Source organism: Protomyctophum parallelum (assembly GCF_964188405.1).
Source record: "Protomyctophum parallelum genome assembly, chromosome: 9".
Lineage (NCBI taxonomy): Eukaryota > Metazoa > Chordata > Actinopteri > Myctophiformes > Myctophidae > Protomyctophum > Protomyctophum parallelum.
The window spans coordinates 33,296,933-33,318,227 of record NC_139706.1 but is presented as its reverse complement, the minus strand read 5'-3'; the positions used below and the strand labels follow the sequence as shown (position 1 = coordinate 33,318,227).

The 21,295-nt window shown below is 42.8% G+C and overlaps 1 protein-coding gene across 1 annotated transcript in view; it reads right to left on the bottom strand.

Annotated features, from left to right (window-relative positions):
- Positions 1-2,365: 2,365 nt before the first annotated feature.
- The window catches only part of LOC310864911 (LHFPL tetraspan subfamily member 6 protein), a 70,279-nt gene continuing 51,349 nt past the window's right edge, over positions 2,366-21,295 (bottom strand). The window contains exons 3-4 of the mRNA XM_083773743.1: positions 9,050-9,148; positions 2,366-3,876 (exon numbers count right to left, since the gene is read on the bottom strand). Coding sequence (XP_083629869.1) covers positions 3,758-3,876; positions 9,050-9,148 — 218 coding nt within the window. The 3' untranslated portion in view covers positions 2,366-3,757. The remainder of the gene's footprint in view (positions 3,877-9,049; positions 9,149-21,295) is intronic.

Below are 21,295 nucleotides of genomic sequence, written 5' to 3'. Positions count from 1 at the left end.
ACATTGGATTCCTTCCCCCCTCTAGGCCTACACCAAATCTTTTTGCCAAAAGTAGCTGGAAAAGGGACTATACTATAGGGTTCAAGCTATGGGTTCAAGTGGTTACATGAACGCTGATCGCTTTACTGTACGTGATTCATTCCATTGTCTTTAGTTTGTATGAAGAAACCCCTCAGAGTGCATCCATCTATCTGTGGCATTGGTTCCCAAAGTGTTTCAGTGGACTCGCGAAATGTCATGTCATGTCATGTCAAAATAGCCAATCTACAAGCTCTCATTCTGAGCTATTTTCATTATTTGATCGTTTAACTTTTTGTCTCCACCAGGCTGAAGGCATTGTGGAGAGAGTATGTTTTGCACCCTGTCCGTCCGTCCGTCCGTCTGTGTGTCCGTCTTGATCGCAGCCAAACTGCAAAAACACACTCCATCATGGATGCCATAGCTGAACCTCTGCCCCAAATATTTTACATGGGCCTGTTATATAGTACCTACAGATTTTGTCCTAACATCACGCAAATTGGTACACAGTCTCTAGCCATTAAACAAAACTATGACCGGCCGATTTGTGTTTTAACCTATAACTGCACCGATCTGTGTAAAACTTTGTATGCACAGACTCCCTAGAGCCCAACACATCTGCTCTTTATAGTGCCACCAGGAGGCCGACTTATGTAAAGCACATTTTTGGATGTGTAATGTCAAAATCTCACACAAATCGAAATCGGTACACATGATCTCTATTGTCATGGGAACAAGACTGGCTAAGATTGATCTAAAGTTTGCAGCAGCAGTGGCCTGTTTTGAACAAAACGCTGCAAATCATGAACGCAGCATGCGATTGCGGTGAAACTGTACACAATGAAACATTTATTTTGCACCCACTGTTTGGGTCTGTGGTATTGGTGAAAAGGAACAGCGGAGAGGGGAAGGAGTGCTTTCCTGCTTGACCTGAATGTGTCATAGCGGAGATCATGACATCTGGTCCACAGAGCACACCGTTTGTAACAACAATCGCTGCTCATATCAATCCACTGTGCAGATCAGAGCGCCGGCAGAAGGCAGGGAAGAACCCTACTGATTTATGTATTAAACAGTGAGACTCCTCAGATGGGAGTGGTGGAGGTTGTGGTGGTGCGTTTGGGAGGGGGGTATTATCTGGGGGATGCTATGTATTGTGCGAGAGAGGGAGATGGTGTTAATGAGTATATACACCCACTACAGCTGCATTTTCAATGAGCTGACTTTGAATACTTGGTCTCGAGCCAATCCATAAAGCGCCGTTTGTTACACAAAATAGGAGCCAAATGAATAAATAGACAAATAAATAAATAAACAAAGCATGTCAGAGGCATGGAGTTTACTAATAATAGCACATTGCGTTGGTTGAAAGCGGGAGTTCCAGCTCATCCTTTGATGAAGCATGTATACTACTGTATATAGCACCGTATGGCAGCTCTGGAAGTGCTATCTGTGTCGTTCACATTCTGAAAGCAGGCTGATGAGACTATATTTAGTGTGAGATACATCATAGCTACCATATGGAGCTGCCACTTGGTATTCTAGGCTAGAAATGTGTTTTTAGTACTCATCTATGACTTTATATGTGAGGGTGCCAAATAGCCCCAAAATAATAATAGAATTTCAAGAAACACTGTAGACATTGTGAAGACAATTTATTGGCCTTCAGAGAGAAATGTTTGTTTTATGGATTATGTTTACAATTAGGTACAGATTCAGGATGGGGTTTAAGGTTAGGATTAGGCATTTAGCAGAGAGCTAACTAGAACTTCTGGGAACTCGAGTGAGGCATTTAGAGGTCAAGTTTAGGACTCGGGGTTGGCGTTGCGCCTCATTTATACTTAGTTGGACGTCAGTTGTTAGCTTGTATAGATTGTCTACTTATGGCTATAGTGTTATGGTTAAGAATGGTGGAAAAATGTACAAAATGGCATTCATGAAATGTTAATGACCTCACACGTGTTAGTGTGTGAGACTGCTTTGAAGCTGAGTAACCTGACCAGAGGCACATAATGTGACTGGGGTGGTGGGGCGTGAAGGGATTCACCAAGTCAGTAACAGGAAAAGTTTAATGCACAATCCCACCCACGCTTATCCCTCCACATCGATCCAAAATGGATGCCCGTGTGAACTCAACACGGTCGAGGTCAGGAGGTGATGGGAAAGCTTTTTAGGAATGCGAGCTGAAATCTGCTAGTCATTATTTAACTCAGAGAATTTATATTTGGTTGCATTTGTAAACTCTCTGAGTTACGACGGATAAATTAGCCCAGAGCATTTTACTGGCATCAGGCATGGTCAGTATTTGGGGCATATAAAGTATAAACACACACATTGAAGCACAGGATTTAGATAAACATTTATTTACAAATCCAAAAAACAATGCGGCAAAAAAGAATAACTGCAAGTGTGAATACAAAAACGACGTATGCTAACATAAAATACATCATTGTACACAACGCATATCTTGAAGAGATGACGTTAAATAAAATAGGAGGTTTACGCTTTCCGAGTCTTGGGGAAGAACAAAAATGAGACTGTGTTTGAGAAGCGGTGCAGACGACATCGGATTGCTTTTATGTACGTTTAGGCCTATAGAGATTATTATTGCATTTCTGTGTTTAAGGCAAGAACGTGCCGTGGAGAGGGATACACAAAACATGTCAGCATGACAACGGAGATAATATCACTTAAGTCTCTGTCGCACATGCGCGCGCACATGGCCACATATAGCCACACACACACACACACACACACACACACACACACACACACACACACACACACACACACACACACACACACACACAACCACAAAAAAATCAACGATGGCCAGAAAGGGTGGAAGACATCAAATCAGACAAAGAGACAAAAAAAACAATAGAGCACTCTTTACAAAAAAAAGAGCTACGGTAGTTACATATACATATTACAATTATTACAAATAGGATTGGTCCATATACAGATTTCCTTTTAAAGAATAGCTTGTCAGAGAACGTTCCAGGTTTTCAAATCTGTGTGTGGTGTGTGTGTGTGTGTGTGTGTGTGTGTAGGTGTGGGTGTGTGTGTGTGTGTGTTTGTGTGTGTGTGTGTGTGTGTGTGTGTGTGTGTGTGCTGCATTGCGGAAGAAAAAAACAAAACAGTCCCTGCAGTTGCCGTCAGCTGAGCAACTTGTCCCATGACGTGCACCCTTATGACTTTTAAGTGTCTTTGGTGCTTTGCTGTGCTGTACTGGTTGTGAGTCCCTCGAGGCAGAGTTTTTTTGCTCCCTTTTCTCCCGGCTGCCCGTTGGGGTGTCCTTTGTGGTCGTCCCCTTGTCCTTCTTAAAAGCCCCCTTTATACTTTGTCTTATGACTGCGTCACGTTGCCCCTAAAAATAGCTGACTCACAAGCGCGGGCCGCTCACACGTTTCCGTGCGACAACGTGTCGGATCGGCGGAGGGGAGGCGGACGGAGGGAGGCGGCTGGGTACAATTAATTTGCCGCCCCTCCTCCCCTTCCCCCTCCACCGCGGCAGGTTGGACGGGAGCTGGCACGTGACTCCTGTTGAAAATAAAAGTAACCGGAAGTTTCCCCCCTGCTCCATCTCCCATACTCCTCCCCCCCTCCCCCTTAACACGTTGTTGCACGCCAATGGGTGAGCGGCCTGGTCGGCTATTTTCTGTTTGCGACGCCGTCGTACAACGGGGCATAAATGAAGTGTCATCATGTACCCCCTCCCTCTCTCGTCTCTTCTCTCCTAGTAGGGGTAGTGCTTCTGTTTCTTCCCTGCAAAACAGGCCATCCAGGTACAGAGCAGCATGGCTACCGCCGCTCCCGCCCCTGTGCAGTAATATGCCCAGCCGATCGTACACGAACCTGTGAGGAGGGGAAGAGAGAGAGAGAGGCATAGCGTCAGCGTCATTATAGCACAACAGCCAAAAAATAAAATAATTGACTTAAGTAACAGTACTCAAGTAAATGTATGTTTGGCTAATAGGCCTACAGTAGTCCACTGATAGTTGGTCAGAGGAGAAGGCATATGGATATGTTATCGGTTTGAAATCGCTGCTGTCCGCAGAAACCTCTTATCTACATACTGTATATTAAATATTCATTAATTGATCACACTACGGCGTCACACAAAAGCATCAAAAGTAGCAGAATGAGCTTGTCGCTCTGCTACTTTTGCTGCTGTTTAATTGGAATCTTGAAAAGAGAACAGTTTTGGACAGATGAGGCTTCCACCGACAAGATGTAATTTCTCTTGGGGCAGTGAGGTAGTCTGCTTCTGCGACTTAATAGAGTCCATCACAGTGTCCTTGATCAAGACAATGAACCCCTACTGCTGACATGTTTAATGTGAACAAGAAGGTACTGGAGCAGCTCAGACGATTTAGGCCCTTAGTTCATTATAACCCTTCTACATGACATGCATGTTTAAAAGCCGTTGGTTTGCTAGTACTCCTGTGGTCCGTGGGTGGGTGGGGGGTGTTTACGTTCTACTGTAGCTGTCAGATCAGGGATTGGTGAATAAAAGGAACTATATACTATACACAGTGGTGGAAAGTACTGCACTCAAGTACAATTTTGAGGTACTTTTATTACTGGAGTATTTCTGTTTTTCCAATACTTTACACTTCTACTCTTCCACTCCACTGCTTATCAGAGGCAATTGTTGTACTCCATTACAATTATTTGACAGCAGTACTTCTACCACTGCATGCCAAATGCCTCAATGGGATGCACACGCAGATTAGACACACCAACGGACCGGTCGGATGTGGTCGAACATGCGCTGTTCCCGTGCTTGTAGTTAGGGTTATGTTAGTCGGTCTAATGATAGTCGGTCGGATGTGGTCGAACATGCATTGTTCCCGTGCTTGTAGTTAGGGTTATGTTAGTCGGTCTAATGATAGTCGGTCGGATGTGGTCGAACATGCATTGTTCCCGTGCTTGTAGTTAGGGTTATGTTAGTCGGTCTAATGATAGTCGGTCGGATGTGGTCGAACATGCGCTGTTCCCGTGCTTGTAGTTAGGGTTATGTTAGTCGGTCTAATGATAGTCGGTCGGATGTGGTCGAACATGCGTTGTTCCCGTGCTTGTAGTTAGGGTTATGTTAGTCGGTCTAATGATAGTCGGACCAATAGTATGTCTAAACTAAAGCCTGTACCCCTTCTCAGTCACTCCAAAGAGTGTATGAAATGGAACCAAATGGACCCGTTGGAGTTAAATTAACACTGAGGATTTTACAATCTGTTTTTCAAATGGGGTAGCTTACGTGTAGGGGTGAGAGAAAGTGGAAACTGGATAAATTAATTATAACTATTATGTTTAATGACATTGACAAGCTAAGCTTAGGTGGTTCGGGCATCTGGTTAGGCTGCCTCTCAAGCGTCTGCCTAATGAGGTCTTGATACACGTCCCACTGGGAGGAAACCCCCTGGCAGACCAAGGACTCACTGGCCTTGGAACCCCTAAGAACCCCTAAGGATCCCCCAGGAGGAAGTTACTAATGTTGCTCTGGAGAGGGAAGTCTGGAGCTCTCTGGTGGAGCTGTTAAGCAGTTGAAGATGGATGGATGGATGGATGGATGTGCTAAGCTGCTGATCTGTAAAGTGGTAAACCTAATTAAATCCCAACATTTGACTAGCACGACTGTTATTAGAGAGCTATACTTGTTTACTGTTGCCGTTTTATTTTGAAGATATTGATATCAAAACTGTACTGGAAAGCTGTGAAATTTGGTTAATGCTGGTTTTATATTATGTTTTGTTCTCTGAGCTTGGTGTGTGACTTTGTACTACAATGTAAGAACAGACGGACACGCAGTGCACACCACTGACTGTGGAGGGCAGCAATACAATGCTTACAGCATATAGCCTCTAGCCTGCTAGTAGAACTATGTAAGAAGAAGAATACTTTGTAGTTATTTCACAAGGCTAGATATTCAACCCAGTTCAGTCACAATATTAACAGTCAATGAGAATAATTCATCATTTCCCTATAACAGAAATGGACACTGCAGGAGGCCTTTAGCTGGTGGTGGTAGTACATGTAAACCTATCACTGCAGGAGGCCTTTAGCTGGTGGTCGTAGTACATGTAAACCTATCACTGCAGGAGGCCTTTAGCTGGTGGTGGTAGTACATGTAAACCTATCACTGCAGGAGGCCTTTAGCTGGTGGTACTGGTAGTACATGTAAACCTATCACTGCAGGAGGCCTTTAGCTGGTGGTCGTAGTACATGGAAACCTATCACTGCAGGAGGCCTTTAGCTGGTGGTGGTAGTACATGTAAACCTATCACTGCAGGAGGCCTTTAGCTGGTGGTGGTAGTACATGTAAACCTATCACTGCAGGAGGCCTTTAGCTGGTGGTACTGGTAGTACATGTAAACCTATCACTGCAGGAGGCCTTTAGCTGGTGGTACTGGTAGTACATGTAAACCTATCACTGCAGGAGGCCTTTAGCTGGTACTGGTAGTACATGGAAACCTATCACTGCAGGAGGCCTTTAGCTGGTGGTGGTAGTACATGTAAACCTATCACTGCAGGAGGCCTTTAGCTGGTGGTACTGGTAGTACATGTAAACCTATCACTGCAGGAGGCCTTTAGCTGGTACTGGTAGTACATGGAAACCTATCACTGCAGGAGGCCTTTAGCTGGTGGTACTGGTAGTACATGTAAACCTATCACTGCAGGAGGCCTTTAGCTGGTACTGGTAGTACATGGAAACCTATCACTGCAGGAGGCCTTTAGCTGGTACTGGTAGTACATGTAAACCTATCACTGCAGGAGGCCTTTAGCTGGTGGTGGTGGTAGTACATGGAAACCTATCAACTGCAGGTAGTTCTTGTAATGTGCAGCCCAATTAATCACCAACTTAAAGTATTATAAATTAGTCCCAAAAACCTACTTTCTGTCTCCATCAGCCCATTATGTGTACAGCTTTTAATCATAATATCATCATGGCCAGTGATGTTTGTGCTGGAGGAGCCAGTACCACTCCTGTCCACCATAAGAAAGTTCTACAGTAAATTGACAATGATTTTCAAGCTGAAATCAGACCAATCAAAAAAGAAAGAAAACGAAAACATCACTCAGGAGTCAGGACTGTGGCTGGATGACAGGAATGTGACAGCATGTTTATACTTTGACCATGATTGTGAATTATTGTGGCACCGTATATTAACATCCTACTGTACGTTTGCCTATACAACACAATTCTAATCGGTGGTTCTCTCTCTCACACACAGCTCAGAAGCACTTTCTTTTCTGAGTATGAGGTTCATGTAAGGTATTCTGTGAGGATCTAGAATGGAACCAGTTCTAGAACCAAAGGTGGAAGCCTGAGTTTACAAATGGAACCATATACAGTTATGGGGGTAATAGCCTAATGCATACCAAAATAGGGGTCTTTACAATAAAATGGTTTGAGAAACTCTTAGAACGTGATATGATCACAACTACTTACTGACATGGCCATGCAAGACTTGCAGTTAGAGCAACATAACATGCTGTTACATTGTGACAATAGAACCCAAATTGAGGGTGCTGGAAATTTAAAAGATTCAGAATCAGTAAAGCAGTATAGTTCTCAAACATTTCCATGTCAAGAGCCCCTACATAGATTGATGTATTTGGCCCCCAGCTGAAAATATTTTGTGTCATGAACCCCCAGAAGAGAAGATTTGTGTATTTTTTTTTAAAAGCAAGATTATTCCAAAATGACCATTAAGAAAGAATAAAGCAAATAGCCCTGAGGACCCCCTGGAACACCTGGGGGTCCCCGGACCCCACTTTGAGAACCACTGTATTGTAGTTAGTAGGCCTATGTTAAGTGGGACAATGGAAACGATAGGAGATGACTTTGTTGAATCATAGTGGTTATGATCTGTTATAAATGCACATAGTATCTTTACTATCTATTTCTTCAATTAATTTCATAATCCACATTATTATTGTACATTAAACTACACATAAACTGTCTTTGACGCTACTTAATGTCAAAAGACCTTTAAACCCAACTGCCACCATTGACTTCGCAGTGTTACACTAAGTGTTTGCTCTTAGGATAAAATGTTGTAAAGTTAAATGTTTGACATTTTTGTCAAACCTTTAAAATGTCCCTTCCTTGTGTGAAACGGGTTGACTTTGCTGAGACAAGTGCAGTAAACGTCATTTTACCTCTTAAACAAACAGACCGCTTGGTCAACTGATATAATTCAGAAGTAGGTGGAGAATGTACCGTCTGCTAACAATTATAGAGTAGAGTGCTCACAATTCTGGAATTCATGGAATTCAGAAACACAAACACAGCCCAGTATGCACTGGGAGAGATTGCAAACTGGCCAAAAACCTAAATTCATTCATTTTTCAAGGAAATTACCGGTATGTGCATTAGGAATAATGGAGACAGCCTACTTGTTAATGTCGTCTAGTCATGTCGAAGGCATGCAGACCCTCCCCTCTCTCTCTCATATTAGCAGGCAACAGTGCAGCACTATCTCTCTCTCTCTGTTTCTGGCACAACAGCGCCCCTACTGGTACTCATAGTCATACTGGTGCTCATAGTCACATTAACACATTAACGTCACATAGGTGAACACGGACATTGCTGTTCCTTGGAGTGGTTGCACCACTCAAAAATGAAAATGGAAAAAATGCTATTCTGGCCTTGGAATGCCTCGAGATCTCCCAGAAGGAAGTTACTAATGTTGGTGTGGAGAGGGAAGTCTGGAGCTCTCTGGTGGAGCTGTTGCCCCTGCGACCCGACTACGGATAAGCGGTTGAAGATGGATGGATGGATAAAAAAATGCTAGACGACTAAACTCTATTCACAATGGGTCACATATGATTGAAATGTCTGAGTTATGTTATTGTTTTGTCGTATATTGTCACAGCTCTAGGTTCTACCACATCTTCTGGACTGCTCCGGGGGGGCATCGGCACATTCCAGCAGGTGGGACATCCACTGCACTATTGCTACAGACTCGAAGGAGAGGTGGTTCCCCTGTGGACCCCATGCAGTCCCAGACGGTGTGAAGCTTACCTAGTTCAAACTGGTCTGAGAGGTTGTCACAGGTCTGTCGGACCTCCTCGCTGTCCCAGCCCAGTGGATAGAGTGCGCAGCCTGACCCTATGAGGAGACCTGTGATGGAAGACACACATTTTAATAATTTATTTATGTCCACATAAGAGATACAATACAAGGACACAAATATTTACAAGGTGCTTTACAGAGTGCAATCAACAAATACCCACACACCCTTCAGGGGTACAAGTAACAGCGTCTTCGCCATATTTGGCGGCTACCGATAGTGGAAGAGATTGCACAGAATTCCGCAAGCCGTTTGGCTGCTTTTTTGGCATCCCAAGTTGTTGGAAGCCTCTTACAACCAAACTGTGTACGTGTCCTAATCTAAATCTTTGAATAAATAAATAAATAAATAAATACGGTAAGCAAAGAAAGACTTTGAGTGTGGTTCCTTTTCTCTAGCTTGAACTATTAAAAAACGGTCTGAAGCCCAAAATAGTTGTTGAACCTTCTACTTTGTGTGCGTTACATTATTTTAATCGTCAGTTAGATTAAGCACATACATTATGTAGCTTGGTTTGTACTGTAGGGTGTGATTTCGCATTTGAAATTTTAATTTTCATCAATTTCCAGCTAACACTGACAGCTGAGGCAACTGATTCACGCAGCATCTTTTTTTAAATATATATCCCACGGTTTTGCAACCCATTTTTTCACCAATTATTATTGTCAATTATCTAATGTAATCCTGGGCGCTACACTTCCAGGATTCATGCAGCATCTTTGAACTTGTCTGACATGCTGTTAAAACCCAGGGTGAGATTTCACAAATTATCGCAATTTAGAACAAATCTTTTCACACTTCAATCTTTCACCTTCATGAAATGCTCATCACAAGAAAGTATTGAATCCCTGGCAACGCATATGTTTTCTTCTAGAAAACGGAAAAAGGTAATGGTGGCAAATTCATTTATTTGGTTGCCATAATCACAGTGAAATCCAAGTGGGATTGCCTCATTTCGGTGATTTAATAGTCCGTGCTTCGAGCTGCGCCCAGAGGCAAGACTTAAATCTTGTCGAGGCCATTAAGGTAAGTATTAATATTCTCAATATCTTCCGGGGCCCGGGAGGCCAGGTTCTGACAAGTTACTCCCTGGATGCCCGGTGGGGGCCTCCTGGTAGGTGGCTCCGTCATCGTGTTAACTTAATCCGTTGCGATGTGTCTGCGGTGCAATCAGTTGGAGAGAGAGAAAGGGAAGAGAAGTGCTCTTGGCTTCCAACCTGATTAACAGCGGTGGAAGAAGTACTTTTACTTAAGTAAAAGTACCAACACCACTACATAAAAATACACTGTTACTAGTAAAAGGCCTTATTTGTTCGACATTTTGATTTGGGAAAAAGTACAAATGTATTGGTACTGTACATCAAAATGTACCAGAATGCACTCATTATGAATGTCCTATTTCACGATATTCTTTAAAAAGTAGCAGATCTACAAGCTCACAACACGAGGTTGCAGTTCTGTTATTTTCAAGTACAAGTATAAAATAGGGCTTCATTGGCTAATGTATGTTTTGTAATAATCTAAATCTGCAAAGTAACTAGTAGCTAAAGCTGTCAAATAAATAGTAGTGGAGTAAAAAGTGCAACACTAATCTCAGAGGCAAATGCCACTGAGATTAGTGTAGTAGAAGTACAGAGTATTGAAAAAGGGACGTGCTCAAGAAAAGCAAAAGCAGTACTCGAGTAAATGTATATAGTTACTTTCCCCAACTGAGTGAAGGGGAAGAGAAAGAGAAGTGCTCTTGGCTTCCAACCTGATTAACCCCCTGCCATCCAGGAGCTTCCTTAATCCTTATTACATCTAGGACAGATAACAGGCAAATAATTAATCTGCACATGCCAACGCAGACTGGCAAGAAAGGATGTGGAGCAATCTGGAGGAGTGGAGTGGAAGAGAGCATCTGACACCGCCATCTCTTAAATACTCATGCTACATTTGGCACCACCGTTCACTGCCTAATAACATGCTGCAATGTCAGCGCTAAAGGAGCACTGCACCCATTTCTCAACCTTATCCCGTTAAAACTGGGGAAGCATCCGTGTTGTTTTCAGCGTTGGCTGTTAAAAAATGGCGAAATAGCGAAAATAGTTGATCTATAAACTTCCAACAAGCGACGCATTGAGAGCCTTTAGATCCACTATTTTCGTTGTGTGTTTCATGTGTTTGGGGGTGAAAAGAGAGAATGTTTAAAATGTTCGCCTATAATGAAGAGTCCCAAAATAGGGATGCCACATTGAAAGTGGTTAATAAATATGTGTTTGCATACAATAAAACGCTTATCAACGCATGTCACATGTAGATGGACAGGCATCGATTGCGATGACATCAGAATCCTCTGCAAAAACAGAATTCAGAATTGGGGTGCATAAAATAACTGAATTAGATTTTTTTGACCCGTAAGTCACATTACTTAGTGCAGTAGCCATTATATTACGGATGATTTCAGGGATAAATGGTAAATATGCATTTATATAGTGCTTTTATCCAAAGCGCTTTACATAGATTGTGCCTTTCATTCACCCATTCATACACACACACATTCATACACTGATGGCGGAGAAAACCATGCAAGCACCAACCTGCACATCAGGAGCAATTAGGGGTTAAGTGTCTTGCTCAAGGACACTTCGCCCGGGGTCGAACTGGGAACCACACGGTTCCCATCCGGTAGAGGCCACTCTACCCCTGCCGCCGGGATCTCCATATATGAGTATTTGTGGATTTATAAATCATAGATAATGTTGGAGAACCACTGATCTGACCGACTTCACTCCCTGGGGTCTGCGGAGATACACGTGGCAAGTCTGAAGTCGATTTTTATTGAGATATGAGATTTCACATCCATGCAGATATCGGAACAAATCAATCTGTGATTGTTGCGATGCCCACATCCTATTTCTGGAAGAATGGATCAAGCCAAAGTTTTCATGAGAACAGAGGGACTGTGTGGTATACGAGTCCTGTCTCGTTACTGCTTAGAATTAGAAAGGATTTTCATATCATAAGCCGATTCATCCTCACACTTCAGAAGGACGCCTCAGACGAATCCTCTCCTGCACACTTTTAAAGAACCGCCATGCCAACCTACACGCTGAGTACCACATTTAAAGCAACAATACAATGGCTTCTATTGCTGAGTGGTGGAAAGTAACTAAGGTGAGTACATTTACTCAAGTACTGTACTTAAGTACAATGCTGAGGTTTGTGAAACTTCTACCCCACTACACTACAGCCAAATTTGTACTTTTTAAATGTGTAGCTCTAGTAACTGGTACTTTCCAGATTTAGATATTACAAAACACATAAACCATTTAAGCCCTATTTTATAATACCTCGGCTGTTCGAAAATAACCGATCTACTGTACAAGATGTGGCTATTTTCTAGTACTTTTACTTTGGTACTGTAAGTATATTTGGACGCCAATACTTTCAAGTCAAATTCTATCAGAGGGCTTTCATATTGTGGTATTGCTAGTGGTGGAAGTACTTCATCTAGCACTGCTAATGCTAATCCCCCACAGAGGAAGACACTGTCAGCCCCTCTTTGAGCAGCATGAAACATCAGAGTCTTCACACAGCGCTTTCATGCCGTCATTAAAACGGGTGGTCTGTCTTATGCAGTGTGATCTATAGTGGCCTCATACTAATTTGTTAACCGTAAAGGCAGTAAAAAGCAAAGCCAGGGTCCTAATGTATTCAGTATTCAGGATTAATAATACATCAAAATCAATGATTCCCTTTTAAGTGCGGCGCAACGCCAAGAGATGTAGCGAGCAATCAACTGTGCGTTAAATGAAGGCTGAATGTTCTTTTCTTTTTGTATGAGACTTTTTTTTCCTACAAGTGTCCGTGCAAGGCAGGAAGGCACACTTAACTGCTTGGTTACTCCAGATATGCATCATAATTTATGCTACAGTTCAAGTGAAATCGCTCAATCTCTTATTTCAACTTTCAACATTTGTTGATTGACAGCATAATGAGTCTGACATGCTGCTGCTTTCTCAGACTGAACAAGACCACATTTCCAACACATACTGTAGTCAGTCAATGACATGGTTCGCTGAACATCAGTTGAGTAAATATGACAGCTAGAGGAGAAATGACTACAATAAGAAAACAGAAGAAAAGCAATGATGTTGTAGCATATCCACAGTCAGATCTAAGCATCCTTAATGAACCCTGTTCTTAATTTCTATCAGATTAGGCTGATACACTCACACTGGTCCAGGGCTGACTAATTCTATTAGTCAATCCACACCCGATGAACGACAAATGAAAACGCTAAACAATTAATCTCCACATCTTATACCGGCCTCTGAATTTCTCTCTCAGCTCCTTTAAAAAAAAAATATACATTTCAATAAATCAAGTGTTTCACGGTTTCATTCCAATCAAATCCCATCCTCCACACTCTATGTGGGTTACTGACAAACGGAGTGGGGTGGATGGTGGGCGACTGGGAAATGAGAGAAGATTAAAATGAGCGGAAAGTGTCTTTTCACATATCCGTGTTTAGATGCCAGGCTATAGCAGACAGAGGGGAGGGGAGGGTTTCTGTGACGAAGGTCCACTTTAGAAAACAAAACATTCCCACTGTGAGGCTCCAAACGGATTATCATACTAGGAAGACAGTTCCTTTCCTTCTTCATTTCCTGACCTGTCACCTTGACAGGACAAAAATACACACACCTTCGGAAAAGAAAGGGAAGAGAGGCTTATCCTGCAACAACAGGGATTCGGATTCATTCACATCCGCTACATTGCCACAACACCTTTGCATTCCCCTGACATCACAAACGTCAGATGGGGATGTGTTGTTGTATGCCACAGCACGACAGGCTTAAGTACCCAAAAGTCAGGGACAAATATCCTTGAAATGACAAAGGTTGAGACATTTATATGGAGTATATGCAGATGTCAGAAGTTCAGAACTTCATTGTGATGTCAGAACAGGCCAGCTTCATATATGGAGATGTCCAGAGCCTGGGCACGGGCACGGGCCCTGTCCAGAGCCCAGGCAGAAGCTTTTGTGCTGGTTCTGGACAACCGGCGATCGCGGCCATCCGACGGCCGGTGTCAAATCTGATGGTGGATTACAGACGTACGTAGACGTACATCTGCACTCCCTGTGGTGGTGTGGAATGCGTGTGTCTAATTTGATGGATGGATTACAGACGTACGTACACACAGAGACCTGGTGCATTTATATTAGGATAGCCTAAGGTAGGATGAAGGCACTACTGCGCGTCTGAACGTTACTAACATACAGTACATTCCACAGGCTGCACCAGGCATCTCTCTGCTCTCTCTCTCATCTCAGCCATGATCCATCATGTCGGTGAAGTGTCGCGACCCCAGCGTGCTCCCACATGAAAGACTGTTGGCGTTTGCTGAAGGCAACGCTCCGTGCAGTGAGCGTGAGCCCCCCTCTACAGGCTCTGCCTGCTGGTCCTTCTGTTGGAACGGAAGAACCACCTTTACTGTATATTCAAGATATTATGCAGGTTCTATAATAAGCTGGGTTGTGTTCCAACTGCAGAAAAACATAAACAAACATATACCCATCCTCAGTTTGACTGGGTGTGCAACGCTTTTGAAGTCATACTGCATGGAGAGGACTGGTTTTGACGAGTAGAAATAGCAATTAATTCAAGTTCTTGTGGAAGTGCCACAATTTTCTTTTTCCAGTTTTTCATGTGTCTATGAGGTGACAGTACTTCACTAGGGCCTAACTTCATTAGGGCTGGGACTTTAACTGATTCATTTTGATTAATTATTACAGAAACAATAACATGATAAAAAAGATTACGCATCTTAATCGCGCTTCGTTTTTACATTCCCAGAACCTTTCAGAACCTTAGTTTTTACATTCCCAGAACCTTTAGTTTTTACATTCCCAGAACCTTTCAGAACCTTTCAGAACCTTAGTTTTTACATTCCCAGAACCTTTAGTTTTTACATTCCCAGAACCTTTTGCTCTGGACGAATTTCAGGCGTACCGATCATACGATGCACGCAATGGGAGATGCCGATCAGACCACTTTGCTTGGCCCAGTGGATTTATATTTTTAAAACAAAGCAGATGTTTTAACAGCTCAGCAGTGGATCGAGGGGGAGACTGAGAGTGACTTTAAATGGGATTATCATGGTTTAGTGTTCATGTTGAGCGGACAACTAAAACTATAGAGGTGCCAGTTGGCTGAAGGTATCTAAACATTCTGCAGAAGTAGAACTACATGAACACTACCAACTGGAAATTCTGAGTTTAAAGTTTGTGTCAGTGCTTTTCTTAACCCCAGGCTGTGTATTAGTCTATGTCGTGTTTTTTGTTTTTTTAAACTGTAACTTTTCAGGATTAAAAAAAAAAGTATCAAAAGTAGCAGAGATTTGCGCTGCATTTCAAACTTGTGGATGTGCTACTTTTGAATTGATACAGTTTTGTGACACGGTAGTGTGGTCAAGTTATCAAGTAGGACATTTACGAAAAAGGTTTAGTGTAGATAAGAGGTTTCTGCCCGACAACAACGATATACAGCTATAATCTAAAATGCCACAGATGCTATTCCGGTTTTAATGTCTTAACCCATTTTGGGCGGGAAGTTGGTGTTAACATTATGTTATAATTTAGCTATTGAAAAATAGCAGATCTACAAGCTCATAGCGCGCCACCGAGTGGCGCGCTACGAGCTTGTAGGTCTGCTATTTTTAGAAAAATCATGAAAATATTTATTTCAGAAAACTGGAGGATTTAGAAGAATATTTGGAAATGTTGAGGTCAGGGTTGAAGGAAGAACAGAAAAAAAAGGATCTCAGTGAATTTTTTTTATTTTCTCAGCAATGACAATCTGTTGTCCTCCTCTGCTCTCTGGCGAGAGATTATAGATCTGTTGTCCTCCTCTGCTCTCTGGCGAGAGATTATATATAGATCTGTTGTCCTCCTCTGCTCTCGGGCGAGAGATTATATATAGATCTGTTGTCCTCCTCTGCTCTCGGGCGAGAGATTACACGCACTCTCCTGATGATCACCACCCCAAAAGAAAACGTCTTGCATTGAAACTTTCCATTCACTCATACCTCCGCACCCGCTGCTGCTACTCCCAGTTCCCCGGGGCCTGCATGGGCACATGAGATCCCTTCAGCTTATAGCCAGGCCCAGCCCTTTTCTGTGTACTCTTTTGGCCCTTTCAATGATGACCTTGAATCCGTATATTGTCCAGGGCCATGCAGGAGGGCAAAGGAATTCTTTGGTTTTTGACAGAGAGCAGAGCAGGGACGGTTCACAAAAGACACTCCCAGAATTGTAGAATGTATGGCATAGGAAAAGGGGTGGTGTGTAACCCCCCCCCCCCCCCCCCCCTTTTTCCCCTCGCTTCCATTCAGGTGAAAAAGCACAGAACGAAACAGTGGGGCTGAACAATAGTTCTGTACAGGAGCAATGAAGCGCTTGGCTCTCGTTGCTTCTTCTAGAAACCCATTTGAATGATGCGGCTTGAAGGAGGTTTTATCGTGGGAGGATTCTTGGGCGGTAATAGACCGTGATTGAGTGAAGGTTCTTTCTTTTTTTGTGATGGATTGAACATTGATTCAGTGTTCATTGTGTTTGGATAAGTTAATTTGACAAAAATCTTTCCCAGTTAATAGAATGCCTTTCAGAGAGAGAGAGAGAGAGAGAACTCAAATGTACTCAAATGTTTTACTTAAGTAAAAGTATCAATACTGCAATGTAGAAACACTGTTACACGTAAAAGTCTTGAATTCAAAATGTAGTCATTGCAGAATGTCCCATTTCACAAGTTTTCAAATGTATACAACTCATTTGAAAATAGCAGATCTACAAGCTCACAGTCACAATACATTGCATCGTGACACATTGTGAGCTTGTAGATCGGTTATTTTCAAATAGCCGAAATGTATTTTGGGCTGAAGTGGTTAATTTAATGTAAGTTTTGTCTAAAGTAAAAGCTTTCAAATAAATGAAGTGGAGTAAATGTACAATATTTGAATCCAAGATGTAGTGGACTAAAAAGTAAAAGTATTGGAAATTGGAAATACGCAAGTAAAGTACAAATTCCTAAAAATTGTACTTAAGTATAGTACTTAAGTAAATGTACTTAGATACATTTCCACCACTGGAGAGAAGCCATTAGACAGAACAATATAGAGACAGGCCTGAGGGTCTATTCATTCTGATAATGGACCACAGATAAATCAATAGCAGAGGAGTCGTCTGGCGGGCTGTCGCCGCTCGGTGCGACCTCACCTCACCCAGCTCTGGCACTTCGTTATCCACAATCCCCCCACGTTGGTCAGAGTGAACCCCCTCCCAGGACACTTCCCGGAAAGGCTTTTTACTTTTTACAAATTGGTAAAGTGTTGACAACAAACGACGTGATACACAAGAGCACTCCCACTACACCTCACTAGATATAGTGCCGCTGTTATCGTCGCCCTCGAATCCCTACGAATCCGAGGGTTCCTCACGACCCTCAGACTGGGGAGCAGAGAGGTCAGCGGTCAAAGCGGGGCGTTTCTCTGGAGACCTCTTACACGGTGAAATCTTCAGATGTTCTGTCTGAAAGTTTAACATATGGACCCATACGGGTCCATGTTTACTAGGATTTAAAGGTAACCAGAAGGCTCACCACCGAAACAGGCTCACCCCCCATTTTTCCGAGGTCGCTGAATTCCTTCCGGGGCGAGCCTGTTTTGGGGCGAGCGTTCTGGTATTCGATTTAAATACCAGAACACAGGTCTCATTGAAAATTAATTACTAGGCGTGTTAATCGCTGCCCGTTTGAAAGGTCCTTTATGCTGTCTATGGGAACACAGTTTTTAGTATCGTAATATCGCAGATTCTTCTTTTTGGATCAATTTATATAAACGATATGATCGGTGGGACATGTTACATAGCGGTTTTTCACTTTCTCAGTTTCCGGGTGAAACGCCTTTAAAAATAAATGGGTTTTGAAATGAACGAGTGGCAGGCCCGGAGCACACAATTCAGCCACGAGATGGTGGTGTTGGCAATAAATAGAGCCCTGAGGGTCCATTTGGTTCCATTTGTACAGAATTACAGCCCAGCCACGATCCCACTTTGAGAACCACTAGCTCTACCTCAATAAAGAGACACACAGGCTGTGAACCGCCCACCCTCCATTAACCCATTCTGAACGGGCACCCATTTTGGTGTTGGCATCATGTAGTGCTTTAGCTATTGAAAAATAGCAGATCTACAAGCTCATATCGCGCCACCGAGTGGCGCGATACGAGCTTGTAGGTCTGCTATTTTTGAAAAAAATCGAAGAACGACTGACATTTTTAGAATCTGATCTAAGGTCAGAATGGGTTCATCAGACCAGTGTGTGTCCGGCGGAAACCTCGTTATGAATCTGATCTCAGGTCAGAATGGGTTAAAAAAAGAGATCCTTCCCTGAGTTATGCGGACAGTCAGCAATTATCTCCTTGTATTGTGTTTTCTCCACTGTTTCATAATTACCAGCCAAGCCCTCCGAGCTCCCAAAGGACACTGTCACTCAAAATAGGTTTCAAGGTTACAATGAATTTATATCATCCCAAGCCAGCATAATGATGAGGTTTCATCATGCTGTCACCAAATAGAAGCTGTCAGTCATTTGCGTAACCGCCACTTTGTGGGACACAGCTGTGGCGTTATGATTCATAACTGACTGGGTCACTTCAGAACCCTGTCTTACTTTAAAGTAGCTTCATAGTTAGATTTCAGCTACCGGTGTATATATACACTATAGAAAGGTTATAGAAAAGTATAGTGAAAATAGCTGAGCCTGATATACAAGCTCACAAGTCACAACACAATATAATGTGGTTTAAGTAATGGGCTTACGCACGCACGCACGCACGCACGCACGCACACAAACACACACACACAAACACACACACACACACAAACACACACACACACACACACACACACACACACACACACACACACACCCCGACATCTTTGTGCTTCTGCAGTTGGAACACTGCCAGCGTATTGTAGTAGAACCTTAATATAAAGGTTCTTCTTCTTCCGTTCCAACAGAAGGACCAGCAGGCAGAGCCTGTGAGAGGGCAAACGCCAACAGTCTTTCATGTGGGAGGGAGCAGGAGCACGAAAGTATTACATGATTTACTGAAGTACTGTACTGTACTAGAGTTAGAATGCAAGTATACATACAGTATATGAATTACATTATTTAATTGTCTGTTTAATTTATCTGTTTAGCTTCTTTATTATTCAATTAATCAAAAATCGACAGAAAAGCCTAATCACAGAGAAAGTAATGGATAGTTCAGCCGTGCTGTCATCGGTCTCATATCAACTCTCAGCGTCTTTAAACTTCATTCAACTTGCTAGGAGTATTTATAGAACAGCTTTTTGCCACACTGATCTGTTTTTAACACATTTGCTGCAAGCTATGCTGTCAAGAAAGAGGCAGAGTTTTTTCTTCTTCATCTTCTCTCTCTCTCTCTCTCTCTCTCTCTCTCTTTTCCCCCTTTTTACAACTAATCAAGTGTTTTATTTATCACAGAGTGCACGGTTACAAGTGGCAATTAATAGACACATGCGAGCACATTTAACTCAGGGTTCATTAAGCTGCTCAGCGTGTGTGTGTGTGTGTGTGTGTGTGTGTGTGTGTGTGTGTGTGTGTGTGATCGTCTATATCCACTATTTATAAACCTCTGAGATGTAGTCTCAGAGGTGTCTCTAGAGCTATAATGGAGGTATAGTGGGGCTTCAGATAAACCTCTGAGATGTAGTCTCAGAGGTGTCTCTAGAGCTATAATGGAGGTATAGTGGGGCTTCAGATAAACCTCTGAGATGTAGTCTCAGAGGTGTCTCTAGAGCTATAATGGAGGTATAGTGGGGCTTCAGATATCACTACCGTGACTTCCTACTTAAAGTTGTAACAATCAGTTCAAGCGCAAGCCGCTTTACTGTATATCAGTAGTGGAGTAGAGGTGTAGTCTTGCGTAGCCAGACATCTATTCCACAATCTCCGAATGCTATATATTGTAGAGTCTGAAACTACAGCTCCCAAGAGCCGAGTAACAGAAGCTCTTTCTGCTGCTCAGACCAGAAAGATATTCAACCAATCACGACTCACGGAACTGTAGTCACATTGGAAACACAACGAGACGGAAGCATATAGTCATCTGAGATTCATGTTATTAATTTGTGCACTGCTGATACATAAGAGTATCATGGAATTAACACCGACAAAACTAGTGAAAGAAGAAATAACGTCTGTTTTGCTTCGAGTAGGACTTGTTTTGGCCGCTGCACCAAGTGAGGGGATGCGTCACATGATCCACTCTATCGCTTAATCATGGAAAGAGCTTCCGTTCTCTTTCTAGACTGTATGTCGGAAGCATTTGGCCACACAAGACAAGTATAGGTGGAACACTTAACTGTCCCTGTGTGGTTCCAGGTGATGAAGTAAAAGCACCTCAAAACCATACTTGACCTGAGATCAGATTCTAAAAATGTCTTCTACATCCTGACAGTTTTCTGAAAAAGCTGTTTCTATGTCAGTCGTTCTTCGATTTTTCAAAAATAGCAGACCTACAAGCTCGTAGCGCGCCACTCGGTGGCGCGCTATGAGCTTGTAGATCTGCTATTTTTCAATAGCTAAAGCATAGCATAATGCTAACACCAAAAGGGGTTCCCGCCCAAAATGGGTTAAGTGCAGTACTTGAGTAAAATGTACTTAGTTTCTTTCCACCACTGATAGCATGTGACATTGTCGCACATGAATTGAAAAGAGAGCATGAAGACTAGAGTGGGGTTTTTTTTTACTGCATGCTTCACTCTTTCCATCCAATTCCCTGTGACTTCAACCATGTATTTTTCTCTGATACTGTAGAAAATTGGACATTCTTTCCTCTGCCTTTGTCTGGGTAAGAAGAGAAGTGAAATGGGAAAAGGTAGCAGGGGGAAAAGGTGAAAGAATGCAACCAGTATCTGGGAGATTCCTCTTGTTCCTTTAGCGAATGCCACACTTTTCTAGCTTTCGCTTTAAAATGCAGAGTCACTCGTACGTCAACAATGTAAAGCATGGGGATATGGGTTTGTGCCAGTGGGAGAGAGGACCACTGGCACAAACCCATATCCCCATGCTTTACATTGTGAGAACCACTGGCAGTGGTTCTCACAGTGGTGGTCCAGGGGACCC